Raw genomic sequence first — 25,274 nt, 5'->3', positions numbered from 1 at the left:
AATAATAATGTAAACAATAGCACATCAGAATGCTGCTGGTTTGCGAGGCTTGTTTTGTTTATTTTATTGTGCAAGAAAGCAAGAAAATCTTGAATGACCACTGTCATGGTGGTTTGGATTAAACAAATAACAGCCAGGACAAGACTGATCTTGTAAGCAGTAGCCATTACTGTATAAGTAAAATCCTTGTTAGCAGTATGTTCCCATCACTGCCTAAGGCCAGGCACACAGTGCGCCAGTCAAGAATTAAACCATTTAAACTTCTGTACTGTAGTCATTGGTCAGGAAAAAGATGATCCAGTTAACCAGTAAAAGCAGGCAGAGTGCTTGAGTCATGCATAAGCAGGGAAATTTCATGAGTATCAAGATACAGGTTATCTTGATGGATAAAAGGCCTCTACTTATTTGAATTTGATGATGAAGAATTAGCAGTACAGTACATTTAGACTTCACACATGACCAGGAAAAGACTCCAACAAAGAACAGGGTGAGGAATCACTTTGTAAGCACTCTAAAGGTCACTCTGTTGTCATTTTTCCCCCCCCTTTTTTTTTTCTTCATGAGGCATGTCAGAGCAAACCCACCCCACTTCCTTTTCCTGCATTAAGTACTCATTTCTGGGCAATAAGTAGAGGTAGATTGAGACATTGGCGAGGGGAAAAAGCTCAGATCACAGCTATACTTAATCAGTCATAGTAACATTAGTAAAAGTTAAGTAAAGTACTGTAATAAGTTTTTGTATCTGGAACGGTTGTAATAAGAAAATGATGTCAGGCACGCTCAGTAAGAGACATTACAGAAGTTCAGTATGCTAATAAGAAAAGTAATGAAATTTGAACTATGTTTTTTTAGTGTTATTACTTATTGACTGGATAATTCACCGTAATTAAGTCCTCCTTCATTAATCATTTTAGCTGTTTGGCAGATTATGAAATGTCATTTAGCATCTCCTGTTTTATCCCTAATAATTTAATTATGCGATAACTCTAAAATTATGTCCTTGCAACTTAGAAATAAGAAATCCCATAATTATGGATTCAGTTATTAAGCCATTCTAAAATTAATACAAACAAGTATAGTGTACGTGCACAGTGTACAGTTATGGGTAATACTTTTGTATGAAATATGCTGTGTATCTCAATGCATATTTGTTTTGTCATGTATATATATCTGCTGTATGTATGAGTGCTTGTATGGGTTTTTCCCCCACCCTGAAAACATTCATAAATTGACTATACAATATTTATATTTTATGCGGTTATGTCATCAGTTTTATTATGAAACAGGCAAAACAGCAGCAGCAACAACCACCAGCAGATGTACCAAAAGTCCCAGAGCCAATAATGTGTCCTGTGCCTGGCAGTGCTGTTCCAGAACCTCCAACCCAGTTCATGGTAAGAGTGATAGTTTGATTTACCAAAGTATAGAAGAATACGGGACACTTTCTTGTTAGTAATCCTAACGTGAGATAAACTGCTCATTTGAGGTTTCAGTGTTCTCCAAGAATACAGCTTTCATTATATTAGTCGCTAATGCACTCAGCCTGTAATAGAATAGAACCTTTGTCTGAATTCCAGGTATCAGTTGGCAACTGCCCCCTTTTCTCTGCTTGTATCATCTGAATAAATATTATGAATAAAGACTAATTTTATAAGGTATAATAGATGAAACAGATTTTGTATTGTGAAAAAAATTCCTTTGTCTAAACTATCCAACTAAAGTAACCAATTACTCTGTTTGATATTTAGTACTGTACTGTACCACATAAACATTTAATAGAATCAGGCCCTATGTTTAAAAATAGCAAATTGTGGCCTTAGATATTATTGCAAAATCTATTATATGGCCCATTCATGTTATGGAGAAGCTAAAATAAGTTTGGTGTAATTGTTTGTGTTAGATGTCTTTTTCTTAAATAGATTTTAGTTTGTGGGATGTTGTTTTATTGCTAGATTTGATTAAGCCAGCCACGTTCTGGCGATGGTTTTTACTCCTAGAGCAGTCTAATCACTTAAAAGGAAAGAAGTTTTTTGTTGCAGATGTAGAGATACAATGTATCGCTTGAGATTTTTTTTTTGTGGAAGCTGTGCATTGGTATTTTATTGGTACTGGATAGGTTGTCAAAAGAAATGTACAAATTTCCCAGTTATTTCTAGAAATGTTGAGATAAGTGTTTACTACACTGAATTGCTCAGTACAGTATGTTAGTTTCTTAAGGCTGTGTTTGGTGTCAAGATTGCTCAAGGAATGTGTTTATACAGACTAAGATAAAAATTGACCAAAGTTGGTTATTGAAGTGAGGTTGCTTATGATAATTATCTTGTCTTTAAAAGGAGACTGATTAAAGGAGCTTATTGTCTCCACTCTCAAATCTAATTTTAAATGGTATTAAGTACAGAGATGTATTATAGTTAAGAGTAGTAAATAAACATGATCTTCTAGCCTTGGATTCCAATGATTATATATAGATTTAAAAACTTAAAGTAGAAGTGACAGCAACAAATGAAAAATACTTAAGTTAGCACTTGGTCAAAGTTTACAGTCTCAGGTTTTGTATAATTTATTGATGCAGAATCATATTTCTTAGTTCAGTTAGTTTGTAAGAAACCATGTGCAGCATACTTTTAGACTGTTCCTAAATAGCAGCTGACCACCTTGCACATTGTCACGCTGATTAAATTTCCCATTAACTGTTGCTCTTAGTTTCATGCATAAAAAATTTGTTCAATTTTACTCATTGAAATCTGGCTACAATTTTCACCCCTTATTTAAGAGTAGATCCTAAATTTTACTATTTAAGAGTAGACCTTTGAGAGTCTGGAAATGAATTTATGAATGGTAAAACCACATTAGAATAAAAAAAAAATGTGAGCTACATAGGAGTCATTATGTTTAATTTACAGGGATTTCCTCAATATGGCACTGAAGCCACAGGTCCAGTAGCAGGAGCAGTTGCTCCAGCAGCAGCTCCAGTTGCACCTGAGCCAGCCAGTAAAGGTCCCTTACCCCCAGAACATCAGGTCATCCAAGATGTTCTGAATGACCTCAGAAATCGGTGCTGCGCAGTTGCACAGAATCAGGTAAGATGTTTGCTGTATGTACTGCAAGATTGTTGTATTTCTTATTTCACTGTTTATTCTTGCAGCCAGTGTACAGCCACATAATTATTCTTTTTAGTGAACTTATGTGCAAACATTGTTACTTTTTTATATTGTCTACATTTTGTTTTCATTATGTTGAAAAATTGTAATTCACATTACCATACTGTATTTCCTTTATGTGCATTTAAACTTAAAGAAAGGATGAAGATAGGGAAATTGGGTCATAACTGGGTAAAATAGTAGATTTTGTTTTAAATGTTTACTGGCATGCCAGGAATGAGTAAACTAATTGTGCACATACATGAATGGTCATTTGAGGCAGGAAGATTTTATGTTTTTCTTTTGTATTTGGTAAAACATAAATTGCTATAGTAACAATCATTTCATGTAAAGTTAGGTAATATATGTTGTTAACAGTTCAATTGGTAGTGACTACTTTTAGTAATCATTGTTCTGCCATTGTAGAATGTTAACCTGTGGTTGGCATACTAATTTACACAGCAGTAAGAAGGTCAATATGAATAATAATTATGGTAATGATTTAGCAAAAAGTTATTACACTCATTTGTTTTTATTCAAATAGCATCATGACTTAAACCATCTCCGTTTTATATTGTTGGAGTTTTTTATTTTTTGGTGTAGGCATATGAAAGACAAAGGATAGCTACCTAACTGTGCTTTAGAGGTCGTGAAGTTGAAAGAATCATTATATATCTTATAAACTGTTAAATAGATTGAGATTTTTTCATTTGGAGCTTGAAATGTTGGTTTTTTGTTATGAAAAAATGTTGGTATTGTATTCTGAAATAGTGTGACAAAGACTGATACAGAAGGTAGCAGAAAAGTAGATATAAATAGCCAGTGTTTTGTTATACCGGCAGTTTGGTCTGCTGTATTTGGGATGAGAACTTGGCCTCAACACAGGGTAGGTTAGGCAAAGTTTTATGAAACAATGCCATGTCTAGAGACACTGGAACAACACAGATTCTCACCAACTTTATTTAGATTTAAATAAGACTTAGATATAAAAACAAGGCTTTTCAAAATCACAAATGGATATCAGTTATCTCTTGAACAACTAAGTGACTGTCTGTTGATTTGACATAAGATGGTACAAGTTTGTTATCCAGTAGACTTTCTATGGCTTGTAATAACATTTAGTTCAAGTCAGTTCCTTAGTGTTGACATAGTGAGAACAGGTTTTATTAATTTGCCTTAAGGCTACCCAAAGTTCATACCAATGAAGCACAGAATACCACCTTAGATTCCATTGGTAGAGAGTTTTTATTAGATTTTGTTAGTTTAGGTGTCCTCTGTCGTGTTTCTTTTCCGTAATGCTAAAAGAATTCTTTTTATTACAATATACTCATTAGTGAGCTTACTACCCTTTAAGGAATTATTGCATATTGGTGCATACTGAAAGTATTTTTTTTGTTTTTACAGCAAATAAAGTCTCGCTTAGAAGGACTGGTACCCAAATTTGAAGCACTTTATGATAAGCTTCGAGCTGGACAGGTAAGAGAGTTGAGTAGTATTTTTGTGCATGATTAGTAACACATTTTTTATCTAATTTTTATTACCCATGGGTGATGTAGTATAGAATGAGCATTTCCCATTAAAGATTCTGTTTAGGGTACTGTTTTTGTAACTAAAAAGTTTTTGATAGATTTTTGTGGTATTAATAATGAATTTGAAATTGTAGAGTAGTACAGTAATGGCATCGAACGTAGAAAAATAATGCAATTTTGTTTGTTCATACTTTTCGACATGGAAATGAAATTTCCACTGCATGTTTCACTTAAATTTATTGTACTTCTCTGTTGATAAGGAAGTAAGAGTCCTAGCTCTGGCTTTTGGTATAGTAAGGTCCAACTTAAAAAAGTAGTTTCAGGTTAATGACCTTTCCTACATACAAAGTGACACAAGTGTCACATCCAAATCCATTTTGTCACCTATAGATTTAATGTATTTTTTTTTTTTAGAGAAGTTACTGATATTTTGATGGTGATACAAATGGCTACCCAAAGGAATAATTGCCATTTATGCTAGCCCGAGTAACCATTCCTTAAACTCGGGTTTGTTACAATACAGTTTAGATGTCCAGGGAGTGGATACTAAGATTTGAGTTAGTGAACACTTGTTATTGAGCAATAGGGACAGTACTGTATCCAGTAAGTAGAGATTTAGGTTGATTTAGAGTAAATATCAAGCAGATCCATTTGGGATGTATCTTCACCAGTTATCATACAGCATTCAGTTCCGTACATATGGTTAGCAAGTCTTGACTGACTTCATGCCATAGTGTAATGATGAGGATATGTGACATTACTGTCATTAACCATGTATAGTTATTGAATTAACCTTAACTCACTTTATGCTCAGATTTGAAGTGTTTTGTTCATAACCAACCAGTTAGTATAGGCATTGAATTATGTCTTGTATCTGATGGTGGGTGTTTGAATAGCAGTGAGGAAAAAGGTGAAGATTCATTGAGTCTACCTAACAACAATATTGAACTTGTTCTCAGACATGAGGGAACTTTAATAAAGAAACCAAATGCAATAGTTGAATGGAAAGGTGGAGAATGCCCTTTTTTGGTACAGAGCAGGATTAGTAATGATTGCAAACTTGGAATGATGAAGCAATAGTAATTTCTCAGAATGTTAGTGATAAAGAGTTCAGAATGGTATACAAAACATGGATGTTTAGTTATAGTACAGATTTTCCAGCATCACAAGTTGTTGCTACTATTTTCCTTCAGGACCCAAAAATCTAGCTCAATATGACATACAGTATAGTCTACAAAAGTACAGAACAGCCAAGTTTCGATCAGTTGCATGTTGTGTGTAATGTAGTTTTGTTTTGTATTTCAGTTGAGTCAGCCTACAACTAATGGTCTCCATCAGTTTGTGGAGGCAGTTAAGACTGGTGACTATCGTCAAGCTTTACAGATACATGCACAGATCATGACCACTGGAAATTTCAGTGAGATGTCGGCCTTTATGCCTTCAGTAAAACTTCTTATTCAGACATGTATGCAGCTGCAAGTTTACTATCAATAATACCCCTTTTTAAGAAGATAATTTTTTAAGTAAATTATATTTCATTGTGAAGTTATGGACACCTCTACTTTTTCACCCAAAACAGTGCTCTTTAAGTTTGCATGCTGGGTATTTATCAAAAAAGTGGGTAATAGCTCGTGATATAAGGTGAGTTTGATTTTCTACCATACTGTGTTGTTGTACTGCACTGCATTTTTAAGACAAGTACTGAAAAATTCCATTTACAATGCAGTCAGATTGATACTGAACAGCCTTGGCATTAACATCTTGTACAGGTAGTAGTAGTTTTTGTAAAAAGCTAGATGGTGTAGAGATTAGCATGAATTTTAGTACTTATTTTCTAAAAGTCTGGATGTGAATTGATTCTCATGTCATTCTCACAAGCTTGACTTTGCAAATTATATTAATTTATGACTTCAAAGAAAAAACTTCATACATTTGTTATTGTGATTATTTATCTTGAGTAATGATATTGTATTAATAAACCCACTTGCAATCAGTTTACTAAAAGTAAAAGGTACCTCTATATTTTAGATAAGTAGAATGGTCGGAAAATGAGATATGTTTAACAATTAGCTAATGCTATGAATCATTGTAAAAAAGCATGAACAATGTAATTTCCTATCACGTTATATTATGCCAAGTGTAAATGTGTAACTAGTTACTTTGTCCAAATAAGTGTAAATTAACTGTTGAAAATGGTAATTGGAAGGAAATATCAAAATATTTTTGCTTGTCTTGAATTCAGTAGGTTTAAGCTAACAGTTCAACTGTCCTGTGCTCTTATACATGGTTTTTGTAATAAATGTTGGTTGTACGAATAACGTTTCGAGTAATGTAGTACAGTATTGAACAATTCAGCCTTCCAGGCTTCATGCATTCTTTTCTTGCCATAAGGTTGAGGATGTTTCTTGTAAATATGTGAAGATCTTAGTAAAAAGTATTTTAGGTTGTTGAATAGTGCTTTATGAAATATATTTAAATTTTCCAGTAAAATACTAAAAAGAGTATAAAATGTTTTTTTGTTATTCGTGGACTTTGTAGTTTAGGTATTCATTTACCAGAACTGTTTATATTGTTTTCCCTTTTGAGCTAGAGCATTTAATATTTTCACTTGATATTAATATTAAAATTAAGAGTAAGTGTTTTAGTTGGAAATTTTTGTAGATAAGGGAGATCAGTGAAAAGTGAAATAAATGAATGCCTAAGTAAATAGCCTTTTTTTAATTTTCATTTATATGTAAGATTTAAGTTTTGTAGTTGTGAAATCTACCTTCTCTAATCCAGTAAGCCCAGTTTACCTAGGGCTTTGCTGTTATAATTAGGTAGTTTGACTGGACTGCAAGGTGTAAGGAATGCAGTAGAAATACACTTAGCTAAGTGATAAATCCCATGTTAGTAATGCCTTCAACCACATGCCTGCAGAGAAGCTAGAGAGTTTCTCTGACAAATCTTTTGGTGATCCTTATGAAAACCCTTGTGCTATGGCTTTTCATTGCAGATTGCAATAGTATGAAGTACTGATGTTCCCACACAATCGTGGAACAAGTTAAAGGGTTAAAATCTTGACCCATGATGTTGTCAAGTGCTGTGAACTTGGTTATGTTATCTGAAGGACTGAGAGGAACCTTTGTAGCAACAGCAACACTAGTTCACCAGCTTTCAGCATTTTGGAGTGCAAATCAAACAATGATGTCCTGAATCAAATGTTCAGCATAAAGTACAGTAATTCAACTGTTTAATATACATGGCTTACAGTACTTAGACTTGAAGGTAAAGAAAGAAAGCAAAATAGTTTTTTATTATATTTAGCTACACAAGCATATGAAAATTGCACTTTTATAACACTGCTTCTTTTCACAATGAAGTAATAATCCAGCAACTACCTTATAAATGAATGCAATGATGGTGAAGAGTAGATCCAAAAAATGAGGTGGTTTTAACTTTGCAAGCAAACATGAATCATTACTACAGGACTAGACTGTTTGAAATGAAAGTTTTTGAACGAATACCACGAGATGGTATGTTACACGAGTAGTATATCCGGGACGTTAATATAAAAATACAAAAGTATGAAAATATGTGGATGACAGATGACTGCATTATGAAAAAGTTATTTTTCTATACATATGACAGTATTATACTTAACCCCATGCAAGTTACATACCACTTGTTTATTTTTTGTTTGCATATAAAGGAAGTTTTATTGTGCACTTAAAATTAAGCTATAGTTTTAAAGCTCTTAAATAATCTCATTTGACATTTTGCATTAATACATTTTGTGTGATTAAAATAATCAAATAAATATAATTTTTGTAGAGGAAGTTAACATATATTACAATATCAATATTGATACAAGAAATGTACAAAATCATTAGGCATAAACTCTGCAGACTTTGCCAGCAATTATTCAGTTCTAACAGAATAAGAGGAGTGTCTATACAAGTGAATTTAAAGTTCATGCTGATGATAATGAAGGGAGTTGAAAAGAAATTTCCAGCAGAAGGGAGTATGTAGTTGTTTATATTACAGTTAATTTAAAATCCTGTAATCCATGAAACTGTGCACAGAAAGGAAATTGGACTGCGCACAAACAGGCTAGTGTACAGAACCATATAATTTTATAATTCATATAATCTCTATTTACATTACCAATCAATAATAGAATTAGGGTCATAACTTCTTTATACAAAAAAATGTCAAACTATTTAATATATACAAGGTCATCACATTGCTGTTCCAGAATATAAAGTTTAAAAAATTTTGTAGTAGTTATCAAAACAGTTGTTATACTGATTAAAAGGGATTGAAACAGCTACTCTATTCAATTACAGCATACACAGCATCAAGTAATGTCGAAACATGCACTCATTGACTTTGAAATTTAAAGATTAAAGATACAGGCTGGTTTATTTCAGAAAGAAAAACAAAGATCTTAATGGAACTTTCCAAAACTGTTGCATCTTTACAAAAAAATCAAGAACCCAATGCTATTGAAGTGAATCACTGACTGGCTAATTTCAAATTTCAAGGTTGTCAGAAATTGCAGCACTGAACTCACTGATGCATCCCTGCATTGTCTTTTGTTTTTCTGTTCTACATGGTAATAAAGAATATATTTCCATAAACATCAAAATGCTTATATTCCATGACCGGAGGATATGATGAACATAAAATGAAAGTAAAAAATTACTAGATCAATTATTAATTATGATAGCTGCCCTATTCTGACTACATTGTAAAATACAGTAATATTAAATTTGAGTGATACCTGTGTATACCATGGACTTATAAATTTTTAAGATGGTGTTCTACGGAAACAACAAACCTTAAGAGGATGACAAGAATGTTTATATGTGGTTCAAGCATTGTACTGGGACTTTTAAATATGAAAAAGTGAGGTAACAAAATGTGTGTTAAATGATGTTTGAATGAAAATTGGGAAGAAACTTCATATAAAAAATTTGAGTGCTTAAATAATTTTTCAACTATTAGAGGTCAGACTTGAGCTGTATCTTCACTAATACCCTGTGTAGCCACAAGATATGAAGCTGCTTTGCTGACATCCCAAGAGAATGAGGCTAAAGTGTGCCTTGCTGCTTCTATAGGTACACGGTGAGATGGAAGCTGCAACTGCAAACGCACTAACTTCAAGGCCCGATGTACATCCCATTCACATTCATTAAGCGCCACAACACATTCCTCAGGTGACACATGCTAAAAATAGATACAATAAACCTATAAAATTTTCAGCAAGAGCAATGTTTTATGAGACCAAACATGTTTTTTACTTAAACCAATTACTCATAAGATGCCTTATTCTTTGTGGAACTTATGTTGTCTGAGCTGCACCATTATCCAGAAGGAACATACACTTAGTCCACCTAGCTACGTTCTTCCCAACACTCGGCATCTACACCCATTATGCTCTATGGGTTTATATGAAAAATATGCTTTTGTGTCATAATTGCATCACTTGTTCATTGCAATCCATTATCATATGATGCCTGAATCATTCCTCAGCAGGGAAGAATGATTAAATAACAACTTTGTGATCCAGAAGGCACACTCATTCCAAGTTGGAATCTGGTGGAGGTTGGTCCTGAGGCTGATGTATAACGTTTAATGACTAACAAGAGCAACTTCAATTCTGAGGAAAATGAAAAAGTGTAATTAAGTGTACTAATACAAGGAAAGCAGAAGCATTCCATTTGCTACACCTAGAGGTGAACCTTGCCTATTTCTCCTTGTACAGGCTCATTGCGTATCTTTTGCAAGAAAGCAGTATTGGCCACTGCTGCCTCTGAAATGACAAATTTTTTAAAGTAATTTGCATTTTTCCTAACATACAAACCTGAGATCTTTACGTATGGGATTAACTTTCAGCAAGCTGGAAGTTTGGCCGTTAAACTTTTGCAAGGTTGGCTATGATAACAGTTACCAATGGTAGGGGCAGAAGCACCGCCCACCCAGTTGGTATACATGCAGATCTATGCAGTTTGCCTTTTGGCCCAGGTAAGAGAATGAGGGGTGGTAAGAGGTGGGCCCTTAATGTAAAGACCTCATGTTTGTATGTTAGGAAAAATACAAATTACTTTAAATTTTAAAAATTTGTCATTTGTCCTTACACGAATACAAACCCTCGGTCTTTACATATGGGAGACTTACTTTTGGAGGGAGGATTTCAAGAAAATCTGTGAACTGACTGGTAGTTCAGCTCACCTGGGTACTCTCTTCCTGGTCATGAAAGAGCAAAGGAAGGAGACCATACCTCTGATCCACTGAACAAGACAGATGCTCAATTATCAGACTTCTGGGCATTTCGAATTAAAGGAATGAAATATCCTTGATTCAAAAAGGTTAGGATGAACCCACAGTGTCAGAGACTATAAAGCTAAGAACAACCAATGGTTTGCTCATAGTCAGTCCCTCTCTCCCCTTGCTAGAAAGAAGGAAGGATTTGCATTTGCTAATCAAAATAGTTAGATTATAGATAGGATACTGAGTCATCTAGATCACCTGCATGCATGCCAGTCCAGCACGTGACAGCTCATTCACTGTTCCTCTGCCCACTGGAAGAAGGAAGACAGGAGAAAGGGAGGCCAGTTCCCCACACACCTTCTCCTAGCAGCCGCACACCTTAGGCGAGATGCAACCTGTCCCTCAAGAGCTGGGTGAACTAAATGACTTGAGCATCCACCATAGGGTCCAAGGAAAAAGGAGATGAATGTGATCTGCACACATTCCAGCCTAGTACTCGACCAACAGATTCTTCCTGAATGCGATGGACAGACCAATGCATTTCGGCCTGGAAAGATCTGGTCCTAAAAGCACAGATGTCCACCAAGAAGTTGTGGGGTATGCTCATTTGATCACCTCACTAGTCAGAGAAATGACAATTTGCGCACTACCATTTCTTGGCCAACTCGACAGTAACAAATGAGTCATTAACACTGTGTTGAAAGTCTAGTCTTTATGGAGGCAACATAGACATCATACTATCATTGGCACTACAGGACCAAGGAAGTGGAGTGATCCATCTCACTGAACACTCGAAACATGTAGAATGAGGAAAGGCGTGAGCTTCCAGATGTAAATGGGTGCCAAAGATGTCTTACTTTATTCTAAGGTTCAAGAAGACAGAACAGAACAGCACCAACTTCAGTAAGTCGAGAAAGAAGGACCATGATCAAGTTTCTTTAGAGGCTGAACAAATCCGGAAGTCAAGGTATCAAGATCAACTGTCCCTATCTCCTGACTTCAGCGAATAAATGTTGTAATGACATCTATCTTGCTTGGGATGCATGGCTGGCCACAGCACTGAATGAAGTTCTGTCTGCTCGTGCACTTACACTGCAATAGTGTTTATCTTGGATCTTGAGACTTCTGATAGTCTAAAAAGAACTGTGCTTAAGTCCCAAGAAAGGAAGTGTAGGAGACTACTGTCCTGGTCAGCGTTCCTAAGAATGAAAAGTCTATGGAGGAAGATAGAGTAGCCATCCGTTGCTATCAAAGGAGTGCCTATTTGGACACTGAGACTCCTAAAACTGTCTTAAGATCCACAAAATACTCTCCTTGGGTTGTGGATAAACTGGTAATTACAGCAGCAGCAGCAGCTAATGCTTACATCTCTCACTTCTCACAAGAGAAGTTAACTACATCAAGTCAAAAGAAATGGAGCTCCTAGACGCCGCTTCTTGACTGAGTAGGAACCAAACACAAGTTGTCGGAACTTAGTTTGGAGTTAATGTTGATCTCCCAGCGAATCAGGCAAAATGATGGGAAGTTGCAAGCACAAGACTTGAATCATGGATGTGAAACCGAACTTGTCTGTCATACATCCATCATCCTGGAGTGTGTTTGGTTGACTGCTGTACTGAGTGTGCTACTGCACACCCAAGCACCTGCAATGCCAATGGAATGTGTCTGGTTGACCGCTGTGCTGAGTGTACTACTGCAAACCTGTGCACCCGCACCATCAATTAAAGAGATGAAAGCCTTTCTTCAAGGGCACAATGGATTACTTCCATGTGTGAAGTTGAAAGGTAACCTGTTGTGGAACCAGCTTGGGAACTGATTTGGGAACCATGAATAGGACTGAAAGGTCAGAGTACCACACCTGCTTTGGCCACAGGGTTGGTCAAAAAGAATCATATGGGCATTCCTTGAATCCCTCAACCTCACTGAGCACCCAATGGATCAGTTTGAAGGGGAGAGAACATGTAGACCTCCAGGTAGTTTCATAATTGGAGCATTGTGCATGTGGCCCATGCTGCTGAGCCTGGCTGTGGGGAGCAATATAGGTGCAACTTGTGGCTTAGGGATTTGTAAATAGGCCTAATACTGGGGTAACCAACAGCTGCAATATTGCTTTGCAGAATTACACCATGTGAGACCACTCTAATGGAGGGATCTAGTGTTTAGTACTCAAGGAGTCAGGGTGCGCCGGAACCCTGGAAGACTTTGGAATGAGGGTCATCTTTTGACTCTGCCCAAGTGAGGGTTTCTCCAGCTAAGTGGCACTGATTTCCCTAGCGTCCAATCACCATTTGCCACCTGTGGACCAGCACCTCCGGGGAAATCAGATGTCCTCTCACCATTTGTCACCTATGTGCTGTACGAGTCTGGCTGGAGAGCAGACTTTAGTTAGTGAATTCTGTCCCACAAGGACTGCACCCCTGTTGTTGATGCCATGCCTAGATAAATTGTCACTGTGGAAGGGATTGTGTCTGATTTCATGAGGTTGACCTGGAGATCCAGGTGGCTGCCAAGGGGCAGCAAGGTTACCAGGTTCCATGACATAGTTCAATAGGAAGGGGCTGAGAGGAGCAAATCATCCAGGCATCCTCTGAGCCCAGAATGCCACCAGTGCCAATACCCTCATAAAGTCCAAAACAGAGTAACTTCAATTTGCACCAAAAATTACTGTCTTTGTTCCGGGGGGACATAAAGGAGTTGTACGCATGGCAGCCCTGACACTTGTCTGGGGGCATATAATAAGTCACACAGTCAAAAAAAGCCTTGGAAGAGAACTTGACCAACTCTCCTTAATCCAGCACTCACTGCACATTACACATTAACTCATTCTATCCAAGAGAGGATAAGAAGCACCAGTATCCATGGAAATGGTGTTAATTTAACATAATGAAAAATGTAAATTAAAATCTCAAACACAGAAAAAAGGAAAACCTCTCAGGGAAGTGAGGAATTCTGAAAAATAGCATACTGCAAGAACCACATACCCACTCTAAATGTTGCAATAGTTAAGGTTAGTAAGCAATAACAACAAAATGTTATAAGATAAAATTGACAAAACACCCCTTCCCAAAAAAACAACAGATATTGGGGAGTTAGCCTACTTAAATTTCATAAAGGTAGACAGACTGAATTCAATCCCTTCACACATTAACACACTGGTAAATGACACCCAAAAAAGACAAGATGTAGAACAGCAAAGCTGACATGTTGATGTTGAGGATTCACAAACAGATTAAGTGCTGATATAGTGTTGGGAGAAGTCTGGCCTGATGGAATAGGTGATTGCCTTATGGGATGATGGTATAACTGGACAATGGGGCAAGTTTTACATAGAAGAAGGCATCTTATGATTAATGGGTTGCAATTAACAAGTCACATTTTCAATTACTTTTCAAAGGTGATCATCTACAGACAAAGCATTGTTCACCCAGTGAAGAAAAATTTCAGCTTTTATTTGTAAAATTTATACTGTAAAAACCCAATTGGTGAATGTATGTGAAGAATGCACTTAGAAAGTTTTTATAAACCCACCTCATTTTTTAAAACCTTCTGCATTATATGAACTTCATCAGACTGAGTTCCTCGTGCAGGCCCTTGAGTTCTTCTTGAATTGGGTCTGTCCATTGCAAAATCTAAGAGGTCTTCGCAGGACACATGGTCACCTGATTGGTACAAAGAGCCACTTCCACTACCTGGTCCCTCACCAAAGCCATTTGTTGTTACATGAGGTTCTGTAGTACTGTTATAGGAGTCAGGGTTGGGAAATGGAGGAGGCATTCGTCCAACTGGAGAGACTCCTTGATCCTCTTCTTGTATGTCATCCAAAGCATCCATTTCACTGGCAACTTGACTTTCAAAGCTGTCATCCATGGCAGTTGGACTTCTGTAATGATATTGAACAAGTTGAAAACCATATTTACGAGAATATTTTTACATTGCTAACTTTTTAAACAAACTACAGAAAAGGAGAGAGAATCCATGAGTTTCAACATTGCATTTAAATCATTCAATGTCACAACATGCTATTCAGTTTAAGTGCTAAGGTCATGTGTACACAGTAATAAGCTGTATTTTTTTTCAGATGTAGGAAAGAACCTTAATTAATGCTTGATGCTGAACATCCATAACATTCTAAGACTGATCTCTTGGATATTGTCTTGAAGACTTGAATCACTGCATCAGTAATATTCAACACAATTATTATTGTTACAAATGGGTAAGGGTATTACCATATAGTAGTTACTTTCATTAGAATGAGGAAAACCTAACTCCCTTCAAGTTGGCTACTATATCAAACTAAAGCAAAAGAAAATTACATCAGATATTGTTTGGTGATTCTAGTATCAAGACAGCCTTTGGAAAGAAAATAAAAAAAAAATGGTGTCCTCACCATTTGAAACTAAAGACAATATCTATTTTTTGGGGGCTGACAAGCAGAACTGGCAAAATCTTGCAGCATAATGAGTAATCAGGATATGTATTTTTTTTTAATTACCAATCATTGTGAACTAAATGAAAGCAATAAGATTTATAATTTTCTAAGAGCCATCAATTATCTGTTGTAATTTAGTTATACTGTAGAGCAAAAATAAAAACTGATCACTGCATTGGAAAAAAAAAGTATACAGATAATCAAGCCAAAATTCTCAACTCTTAGGGGTGGTCTAAAGGGTTGGGCAAAAACTTAAGTTGCTTGTAGGTGGCATATACAGAAGCATGCATCAAACAATTGTTCTTGGAGGAGGGTCTTGCTCATATTGCACAGGAATAATGAACACAGAGGAAACTTTTTTTTTTTTTTTACATTGATACCTCTTGAAAATTTACAGCAACAGATGACCTCTATGAGTAGAGTTAACCAAGTCAATCTGAAGTTACTTCCCTCATCCTTGAAATATAAGAACAGAAATAAGCAAGGTCAGGCAGAAATATCTTTGGCTTTCAATGAATAGCAAAATAATATTACCCTTCACAACATTAACAGAGATGTACTGAAACTAAACCAGTACAGAGTCTATCAAGAATTATATGGGGACACCAGATGTCAGCCTCTGTGACTAACTAACTAACTAATCAGTTAGTTACCCTGGTCACAAAGAAAATTGTATAGGAAAAAGTGAAAATTATCTGAGCTTGGATTTTACACTATCAAATTTTACTGTACTAGATGAATGCTGATAAAGAGAATGCTTATTTAAGAAAAATCATAAATATTTTAATTTTTTCAACACCAAATCAGTAATATAAACTGAAAAATCTAGCCAAAAATCTCAGCACCTGAACAAAATACATTCTGCATCAAATGAATGTGATAAGGAGAAACAAGATTAGAACCTATAAAGAGTGACCTCTTACTATCAGACTGTAGATACAGGACCCTCGTACTTATGATTAAGTACAGTACCAATTTCTAGGGGTAAACGACTGCAATCTATTAACAATTTTATAAATATGAATAGGGTATTCTATTATCTATACCTGTAAAACAAAACAGGGAACTCTTAATGCATGACCAATTAAATAATTGTACATCTCTGTGTTAAGGCTAATGGGAAAGGGGAGTTGTCCTATTCTAACCTGTCATAGAAAGAAAAATCAATGGTGAAGAAAAACACATCTTGCTTTATCCAAAAGAGTGAATCTACTTAACTGAGGTAGGGTTACAGGAATTATGAAATGAAAGGTAGCAGACAGGAATCTGAATACTGTACTTGATTTGGTCACAACAGCTGCAACTTTGGCTGCTTGATCAGCATCATTTCCTTTCATGCATACATGAGCAAGGATCCAACATATTTCAAAGTCTACACTGGTGTTAGATAATTCATGGAATGCTGAACAAAAGGGTTTTGTACAATACTCTTGAAGAGATTTTGAAGCACCTCTTTCATCAATGAAAATTTACAATTTTTGTCAACCCATATCTTTAATAATCTTAATTGCTAACCATATTACTGGGTAATTGAAACTGACTTGTTTCATTAGCTGATATTGCAGCAAATCCTGCATCAGATGAAGCTTTGAAGCTGTCAGTATAACTTGTGTAATATGGGTTTTTAAGTCGTAAATGTTATATAGTGTGTTGCTTTTGATATTCAAGGGTATTAAAAAAACCTTGGTGTTCAAAACCTTAAAGTACCTGGGGAGAGGACAGCAAAGCCATCTTGTGGCAGAGATAGAGAATATATCATGAAGCAACCAATATATGCCAACATTTACAACATTTGTGAGAAATGTCTGAAGAATGGGTCCTGAAGAGCATGAAGCAGTAAATATAATCAGTTTTCAAATGTTGTACAAATGTCAAAGAACCTGCCAATCCTGTCAAGTACAGCTTATGGGTAGAGCAAATGGTCAATGTTTTTAGCCTACTAACCCTTAGTTTATACTGATTGTTAACCATGATATCAATGGCAAAGATAAAGTTTTTAATCTCAACTTATGACTTAAATTAGCAGAACAACCCGAGAGAAATATAAAAAGAGTGTGTTATTTTTATTAAGCAGTATAACCAAGCTACTGAGTAAAAATATTTAACTCTTAGGGCACTGCAGAAGTAAGCACTACCAACATACACTAACCAAATATTATGGGAATTATGCAAAGGATCTAGAATGAATGAAAGAATTCACCATCACCATGTCCTTTACAACAAAACGATACATAAGCAAATAACCACCAGCACAAAAGGAAGAACTTGGTAAAATATCAAATGATGCAAAGGACAATAAATGTACCTTGACAGCTGTTACGTCAACACTATACAGCAGTGGACCCATTTCTTGGTAAAGCACCTAACTAACTACAATAATACATAGATTAATATTTTGTAGATCTATCATAACTTTATTGATAGTACTTCTTATTAACGAAGGGTCTGTATCTCATTGTATTCTCTCTGTTAGATTTCCCATCATAAAAGGCAAAAGAAAGAAATGCAATACTTACGTGAAAAGTCTAGGAGGTTTAGCAGGGGGCAGTCTTGGACCAGGAGTAGTACCACCATCTTCATTACTGAAGCCATCAACACTGGTTGGACTTGATATACTTGCTGGGGTATCAGCACTGTGTGATTCTAAATGAGGATTGTGTGTATGTTGAATAACAAGACGACCGCTTGGGGCTTCATTTTTCTCAGAATTACCTCCCAAGGCAGGGGTATGTCCACCTCCACGAAGCAGTGAATTGGCAACTCCGCCTGGGATTATTAATGGGTGCTTTCGTTGATGCCTTGGTTTTGTCAAAGAGCCTGCTTGTTTTGTGCGATCTCTTGGAGGCAGAGGGAGTGGATTTCCTGCATCATGGCTGCCTCCATCTGTACTTGTACTGTCAGAAGATGTTGTGTTATTCTCTGCAACAGGGTCACCAGTAGCATTGTAAGCAGAATTGGGTATAACTAATGGCATTGGTTTGGGCTTCACAGGAGGGGGCACTTTACTATGCTTAAAACCTTTGGGCAAAGTCTGGTGGGTCCCAATATCAAAGTTATTGTTCTGTGCAGTTGTTAGTCCATCTCTCACTCCTGACTTGGTACCATGACTTCTTTCTATAGTGCTAAATCCAGTACTAAAATTATGTTTATTTCCCCTAATCTTGGGTCTAACAGTGACACCAGCACGTAACATGCGTAATGGATTGTGCTCAGCAGGCTCTGATTCACACACTGGCGGGTCGGGTTCACTGCGGTAGGGTAAAGGTTCACATAGTCCTGGACGGTCCACTAAGGAGTTGTAAACTTCTTTGGCCTCCTCTGATATGCTTGACTGTGTTGGGGCAAATAAAAAACAAATATGCTAACATAAAACAAAATAAAGGAAAAAGACTTTACAACACAGCATCAAAATCACTTGTTATAGGCAAATGAATAAAACTATGTAGTCGTAAATCTACTATTCTAATTATATAAGCCGCTAAGTCAGGTGAACTATAAGAACATGCAAAGCATGCATCAGGGGAAAAGAAACAGGATTCTGTATAAAATGGAATGGTATTAACCATAATATGTACTATAAAAATTCATGAAGGCATTCTATTTGACAGCAGAGATTACAGAAACATTCATGTATACAATTACATACAAAAACTTAAGCCACTACAAGTACTGTAATTATTTCTGCAGTAAAATGATCTTTCATTTTATCTTAGAAGGGGTACTGAAATTCATGCAATTTAATGGATATTACGCACCTATACTGTAATATACACTTTGAGACAGTTGATCAAACAGCAACTCTTAACATGTATTGTACACAATTACACAGTGTATGGAATATGAACAAAAGACAGTTATGCAGCATGTTTTGCTACAATCAAGATATTCCTATCAGGAACACTTAACATGCAAAGACAAACTTGTCAAAAAGGTTGGATTCCAAACTCATTTATTTTCACTCTTCCTTATCTTCAATTGAGGCTGCAATGCTTCTACATGTAATAAGATTACTGTATAGTCCTTACTACAATATTATTATCAGATCATTTTTAAAAGCTAGAATGTATTTTCTTGAAAATATGGGAGTCACTCTTCATTTCATGTCACTATACTTTCCTAACCATAGATCCAAACACAGCATTAATCTTGTACATTTTCTTCATGCAGTTCTGAAACTAATACAGAGTCCCATGTCCAACTACAGTGTTCAATTCTACAAAATTTTATTCTATTAAATATACAAACTCTAGTATCATACATAATACTTTATGATAAGTAAAATCAAATGGCACATCAAAATATCAGTTAATAATGAAATACTGCTCCTTATGGCTATAATTTCTATTAAGATTCATTTCAAAATACTGTACCGCAGAAAAACATTTTATCAACAATTATGCCACTGGCCCACTTCCAGCAACAGTGCACTTTTTCTTTGAATTTCTGACCATATGCAGAAATAATTAGGTTACAAACAAAAGACATATGCTTAAAACATAAGAATGAAAAGCATTATACAAAATAAAATATTTGTAAAGTAATTTATTTGATGCTTCCTTTACAAACATTTCCCTGCTTTTTTTTTTTTTCAAATAACATACAAAGTAAATGGCATTCATTCTTATCATTCCTTACACAGTATTTATTTGTAAAATTAATAGGATACATAGAGGGCCATGCAGTGAGAATGTGGTTGCCTTCATATATTGTACCATACATTTACTTTCTTTATTCCAGATATCTATATCTGATTGGGAGAATAACAAACAGTGGTACAGAGGGAGGAATTACCATCTAGGGAATCTGTAAGTTTATCACTTATACTGTACCACAACATAAGACACCTTAGTAAAAATGCATTCATAAAGTTAGTACAGTATATTCTACACCATTTTCAATTTCAAAATTAAAACTGGTAAATTGCTAGTTTTATGCAAAGTGACTTACGATAAGGAGACAATAAAAACTTGAAAAGTTACAATTCAGATCAATGTTAAAATGTATGACTTAACATCTCAATTTACAATCACTATCCTAACTACAACAATTGTCTGAAAGTCTACCTACAAAAACTTGAAAGATCCTGCAACCATAGGTTGGTATATTTTAAATGTTTTAAAATAACTACATATACTATACTTTCAACCACTAACAGATGATGAACTAAAGTTCTTGAAAAGTATGTTGGGCAAATTATAAGACCCTACCACTTTCATTCTATTCTTCAAATATTAAACTGGTCTACCTCAGTTCTCTAATCTTTTATTGTGAAGATTCAAGTAGCATGAATCTTGTATGAAAATACTACTAAAACGAATAAAAAAATCCAGTGCTGAATTTGAAATGACATATACATGGAAGTGCCAGACAAAACAGGCACCTCTTAATAGCACCAAACTGGAATTGTTAAATTAAAGTACTTCAAAAACAAACAATGTCTGTTTTAGTAACAAATTAGTGAAATCAATTAACAGATGAGAACGGAACTTACAAAAATAAAACAGAGGATGAATTTACTTATGAACTTGCAAGGAAGGAATTCTTAATCTTGACACTAGGACAGTCTATTGTAAGCCATTCATTTCATGATGACAGAACACAGTTTCTCTTGACCATGACAGCTCTGATGACCTCACCTGCTGTCTATCAGGATGTATAATATTCCCCATTACCTTCATATCAGGTATACTAATACAAATGATAGTCCTTTGTCCCTGAATAATTGGGTCATTTTCCAAGACACTGGCAGTCGCACCTAGTATACTGTGGTCATTTACCCCGTAAATAACTGAATCATACTGCCAAATTTAACTGAGGTATGTTCCTAATGGCTACAAAATTACAGAACTGGAAAATATCTGTCAAGAAGTGAGACATCCTTGATTACACAGTATGGATAAAAAATATACAGAACAACTTAAAATGTTATCTATTTTATGATCACTAGCATCCCAATAATAATCCCTATTATTTAATTGCTTAGTCAAAAGACAGTGCCTTTAATTAGTTTCAGCACTGAATACTAAAAACAAATTATGCTAACCATGAAAATGAAACTATGTACAATGTATTAGCTAGTTACAAAAATCAAGACTCTATTAAATAATGGCACGAGATGGATAAATGGACGGGAAACTGTTTTAGAAAATGGACAGTTTACTCTCCAATGAAACGTGACAGTAATTTACTCAAGGTATTCTCTAAGGTATGCCAAAAACCTGACTGACAAAACTGGTGGACGGATAGTTTTAGTCTACACAGGCACTTGACGCATCTTACTGGGAGTGTCAATGAATTTCACTTTCTAACATTCATGGACAAACTAATAGTTCATAATAAAACACCAACTTCAGAACACTAAGAACAAAAGCATGTACTTGTGACTTGTCCTTAAAACCTCTGGCAATTATAACTATAAACTAATACTGTCACAATAAAAGGTCCCTTGAATATAAGGCTGAACATCAGATAGTAATCAAGAAGCTAAAATTGTATTTGGGCAAATTAACAATGGCTTTGTCAACATTTGCTTTTATCATTGGAGTTTATCTTTAGTACCATTGTGGCTATTGTATTTTTAGTAGTTTACCAAGATTAAAGTCAAAGTACTCTTAAAAATTAAGATGTGCTTCACAGAGGCCTTTAAGGCTAGAGACAATAGTGCAGTTATAAAAGGTTTAATCTGGCTCTTGAAATACTGTTAGAACTGACATCAAAACTGGCAGAAGCACTGTGAGGCCTCATTCCTGAGGTGATGGATAACGACTTAGTTGGGGGATTAAAACTTGAAATTTGAGAAGTTTAGAAAAAGACAATTCTGCAACTTAATGACAAGCCCATTGACATGACAACATGACTGGGGATCCCCACCATATGTTTGAAAATCTGGGAACCCAGCCATAATTACCGCATTTAAGGGCCTAATAGTATGCTTATATTTTTCAACATAATGGTCAGTATCACATAAGAATTACTGAAGTCATAATTCATTATTCTTCAACCTGTCTTGTTAGCTATGGTCAATACTATATAATAAAAACCGTGGGTGTTTTAAGTATAAATTCACTCTAAAATACTTCAATCAATATTTAGTAACATACTAAATTTTTTACCAAACCTGTTGCTATTCAGATTCTTAAGCAATAAAAAACTCACCTCAAAACTTATAATTAAATATCTGACTGTCCTACCTTTGGTCTTTTGTACTTGAGATGCACCTGATGAATAACATTTTACAATAAAAAAAGTTACAAATGTTCACCCTCATTTCAAGTTGCTACTCCTGATCATCATTACATAAATTTTCTGACAACAGTATGTCTCAAATAATTCTACATTGCAATGAGAAGCAAACTAACCTGAAAACCCACCTTGCACATTATTTTTGAGTTAAGGACTAATAATATTTAGAAATATTCAGAGGAGGTAGTGCCTGGTCCCTAAGAAACATTTTGCATGTTAATGATGTGATTAAAAGGGTAGTAAATAAGCGAAGGACTAGATACAACCAAAAGTCTACAGGCACAGTAAGAGAGGTCAAATACAGCAGAACCAAAGGTATCATGGAGACCTATCTCCTTTAGAATAAGGAAGAGATGTGAAAAAAATAGAGCAATAATCACCTGACAGCAGAGTTCAAGGATTTGCAACAAGGGACGAATAACCTATACAAATGCTGTTCACGGTCATTTTGCAATGGTTGTTTCCATATTTGCACTGAATTATTAATTGAAAAGAAAGCTCCTCTCCTATTACTCTTAATCTATTTTCATACTTTTCATAATCAATGCCATTATGAACCTCAAGTAAACACTACTGAATTCATCAAATTATGACAGCAACCCATATCTTACCTTCCATTTTCATTTACAGTTCACACTACAACCCATCATTACACAATCTGCATCAAATCTAATGTTAAAAGTCTCCTTTGGACAGGAAAGCACTTTTTTGGCAGCATATGAGAAACAACATACAGTATGAAAATTAAAGCTTAATACCAAAATCTTAAAACACTACAAGTAAATGCATGGTACAAATACGTAAACAAAGTGTTATGGTGCGTACAGATTATCAGCATACAAACAAAATCAATTCTAACTAAACATGATCCATGCAGGGAGAATAACTAAGGATTGTCAAATATACAAGCAACAAAAAAGATTCGAAGGGAAGGTGTATAAGCCTAAACCACCCAACATATCAAACATTTTCTATGTCTTCATCGATCAACTGCAAAGAAAAGAAAAAGGGAAAAAATCATGATAAAATGTAGTTCTCTGTTAGTAGGGTTAGTAAAATAGAACTGAACTACCAAATGGTCTTCTTGAATACTGCATAAAGGGAAAATGCTGTATATCAAACCACGCAATTCTTTCTTTACATCAAAATGCTCAGGAATATTCGCAAACTACATATCATGGTTTATGTAAATTCAGAGAAATCAGTTTCTAGAAGATATAGAATAAGAAACCTCTTTCTTTCAACCAAAATGACATAACAGTTTAGGGCAAAACATCTCACACATTACAATTTTAAAACAAACAAAAACAACTTACTACTATTTACAAAGCTAATCAAATTTACAAAACTTTCAGTTGTTCTAAATAGTGAATTTTATCAATTACTATTTTAGCTGACATATGACCTCTGACAGATCCATTACAATAAAGTAAACACAGTTCCAGTTACACATATGTACGTAGTAATACATTACTGTACAGTATATGTATCATGAAGTACTTCTACACCAAATAACTACTTTTCATTAAGTCTTGTACTGATGTTTTCTTTAAAAGTTCAGAGTATGTAAACAATGACATCAAGTTTTTGAAGCATCTTTCTAATAATTCTTCTAAAAACTCGAAAAAGAGCCTGAAGCTCTTCTTGTTAGCCCTACAAAATTACAAAAGGGATATAATCAGCTACAAATCGTCTTCAAAACAGAATGTTAATACGGTATCTTCCAAAATTATTCACTAACATAAAATTATAAAGTACGCTAACAAAAAGATATGATATGAAAAAATTCTATTACAAATCACAATTCAAGTAACCCTAACATTAACAGGATAAAAATTCTTTGGCTCAAAATCTTAATAATCATTTCTGTTTGTTTCTTAGCCTAATTTTTCTACCATAACACAAAATGTTGAAAGCAGTTGTGAAAACTGACTAGAGGACCTTATTACTTACTACTAACAATCCTCAAATCTGATCAATGGCTGGGGAAGCAAACTTATATCTAAAATAAAAACTGGAGAGCTGTTATTTTTAAAAGCAAATAACAGTTTACCTCATACCACAAAACCCAACACTAATAACTTACTTGGATGTCAGGAATGGACGCTGCCTCAACACTGAAGTGCCGTCTTTCAGGCTTGGGACTTCCCTTTGATGGAAATCTATGGTATATAAAAAGACCCATTACAATACTGAATTTTCTTCTCCTACCTAAAAATATATTGGAGTAATACATCATTATTCTAATGGGGGCAAGCCTTCATTAGCATACAATATATTAAAGTCAAGTCACAAAACTCCTCTTGCAGGTATAAAAATGCTAGTATTACCTTTGGTGCATATAACCTTCTTTTTAAAAACCAATGTTAGCCAAGCTGTCACTTAGAAAATGGAAACACCATCAACAATGATGATTCCAAAACCATGTCATAGTGAATCCTCGTGCTTTTGATAACTATGCATCTCTTGAGATATTAATATTACTGCTTTGTGCTTATACAAATTTTAAGAATTTCTTCTGAGTGCTAAAGTATAAGACCTCAGTACATTTGATAAAATTCTAACAATTTCAGTAAATTAGTGAATTAATTTGATCGAGCTTTTAAAGGTTACAAACACTTAGTTTTTTTATAGAATAAAATGAGTTTTTCACACCAACCCATCAATCATATACATCCC

General features: G+C 35.0%; 2 protein-coding genes across 95 annotated transcripts in view; one reads left to right on the top strand and one right to left on the bottom strand.

Moving 5' to 3' along the window:
• Window positions 1-7,376, top strand: part of LOC136851511 (protein transport protein Sec31A-like) — a 46,177-nt gene extending 38,801 nt beyond the window's left edge. For all 45 annotated transcript variants that reach the window (XM_067125701.1, XM_067125698.1, XM_067125689.1 and 42 more), the window contains 4 exons: window positions 1,287-1,394; window positions 2,904-3,080; window positions 4,545-4,616; window positions 5,975-7,376. In XM_067125701.1, coding sequence (XP_066981802.1) covers window positions 1,287-1,394; window positions 2,904-3,080; window positions 4,545-4,616; window positions 5,975-6,163 — 546 coding nt within the window. In that variant the 3' untranslated portion in view covers window positions 6,164-7,376. The remainder of the gene's footprint in view (window positions 1-1,286; window positions 1,395-2,903; window positions 3,081-4,544; window positions 4,617-5,974) is intronic.
• A 578-nt stretch (window positions 7,377-7,954) lies between these two features.
• The window catches only part of Ack-like (activated Cdc42 kinase-like), a 290,732-nt gene continuing 273,412 nt past the window's right edge, over window positions 7,955-25,274 (bottom strand). For 23 of the 50 annotated variants that reach the window (XM_067125706.1, XM_067125720.1, XM_067125738.1 and 20 more), the window contains 4 exons: window positions 24,682-24,757; window positions 17,870-18,684; window positions 14,453-14,804; window positions 7,955-9,880 (listed from right to left, as the gene is read on the bottom strand). In XM_067125706.1, coding sequence (XP_066981807.1) covers window positions 9,662-9,880; window positions 14,453-14,804; window positions 17,870-18,684; window positions 24,682-24,757 — 1,462 coding nt within the window. In that variant the 3' untranslated portion in view covers window positions 7,955-9,661. Of the gene's footprint in view, window positions 9,881-14,452; window positions 14,805-15,733; window positions 15,810-17,658; window positions 17,724-17,869; window positions 18,685-23,561; window positions 23,586-24,681; window positions 24,758-25,274 lie in introns of those variants that run through there. The other 27 variants (XM_067125703.1, XM_067125710.1, XM_067125731.1 and 24 more) reach the window with 4 other exon arrangements.

Source organism: Macrobrachium rosenbergii, chromosome 23, assembly GCF_040412425.1.
Source record: "Macrobrachium rosenbergii isolate ZJJX-2024 chromosome 23, ASM4041242v1, whole genome shotgun sequence".
NCBI lineage: Eukaryota > Metazoa > Arthropoda > Malacostraca > Decapoda > Palaemonidae > Macrobrachium > Macrobrachium rosenbergii.
This window is presented reverse-complemented; position numbering and strand designations above follow the sequence as displayed.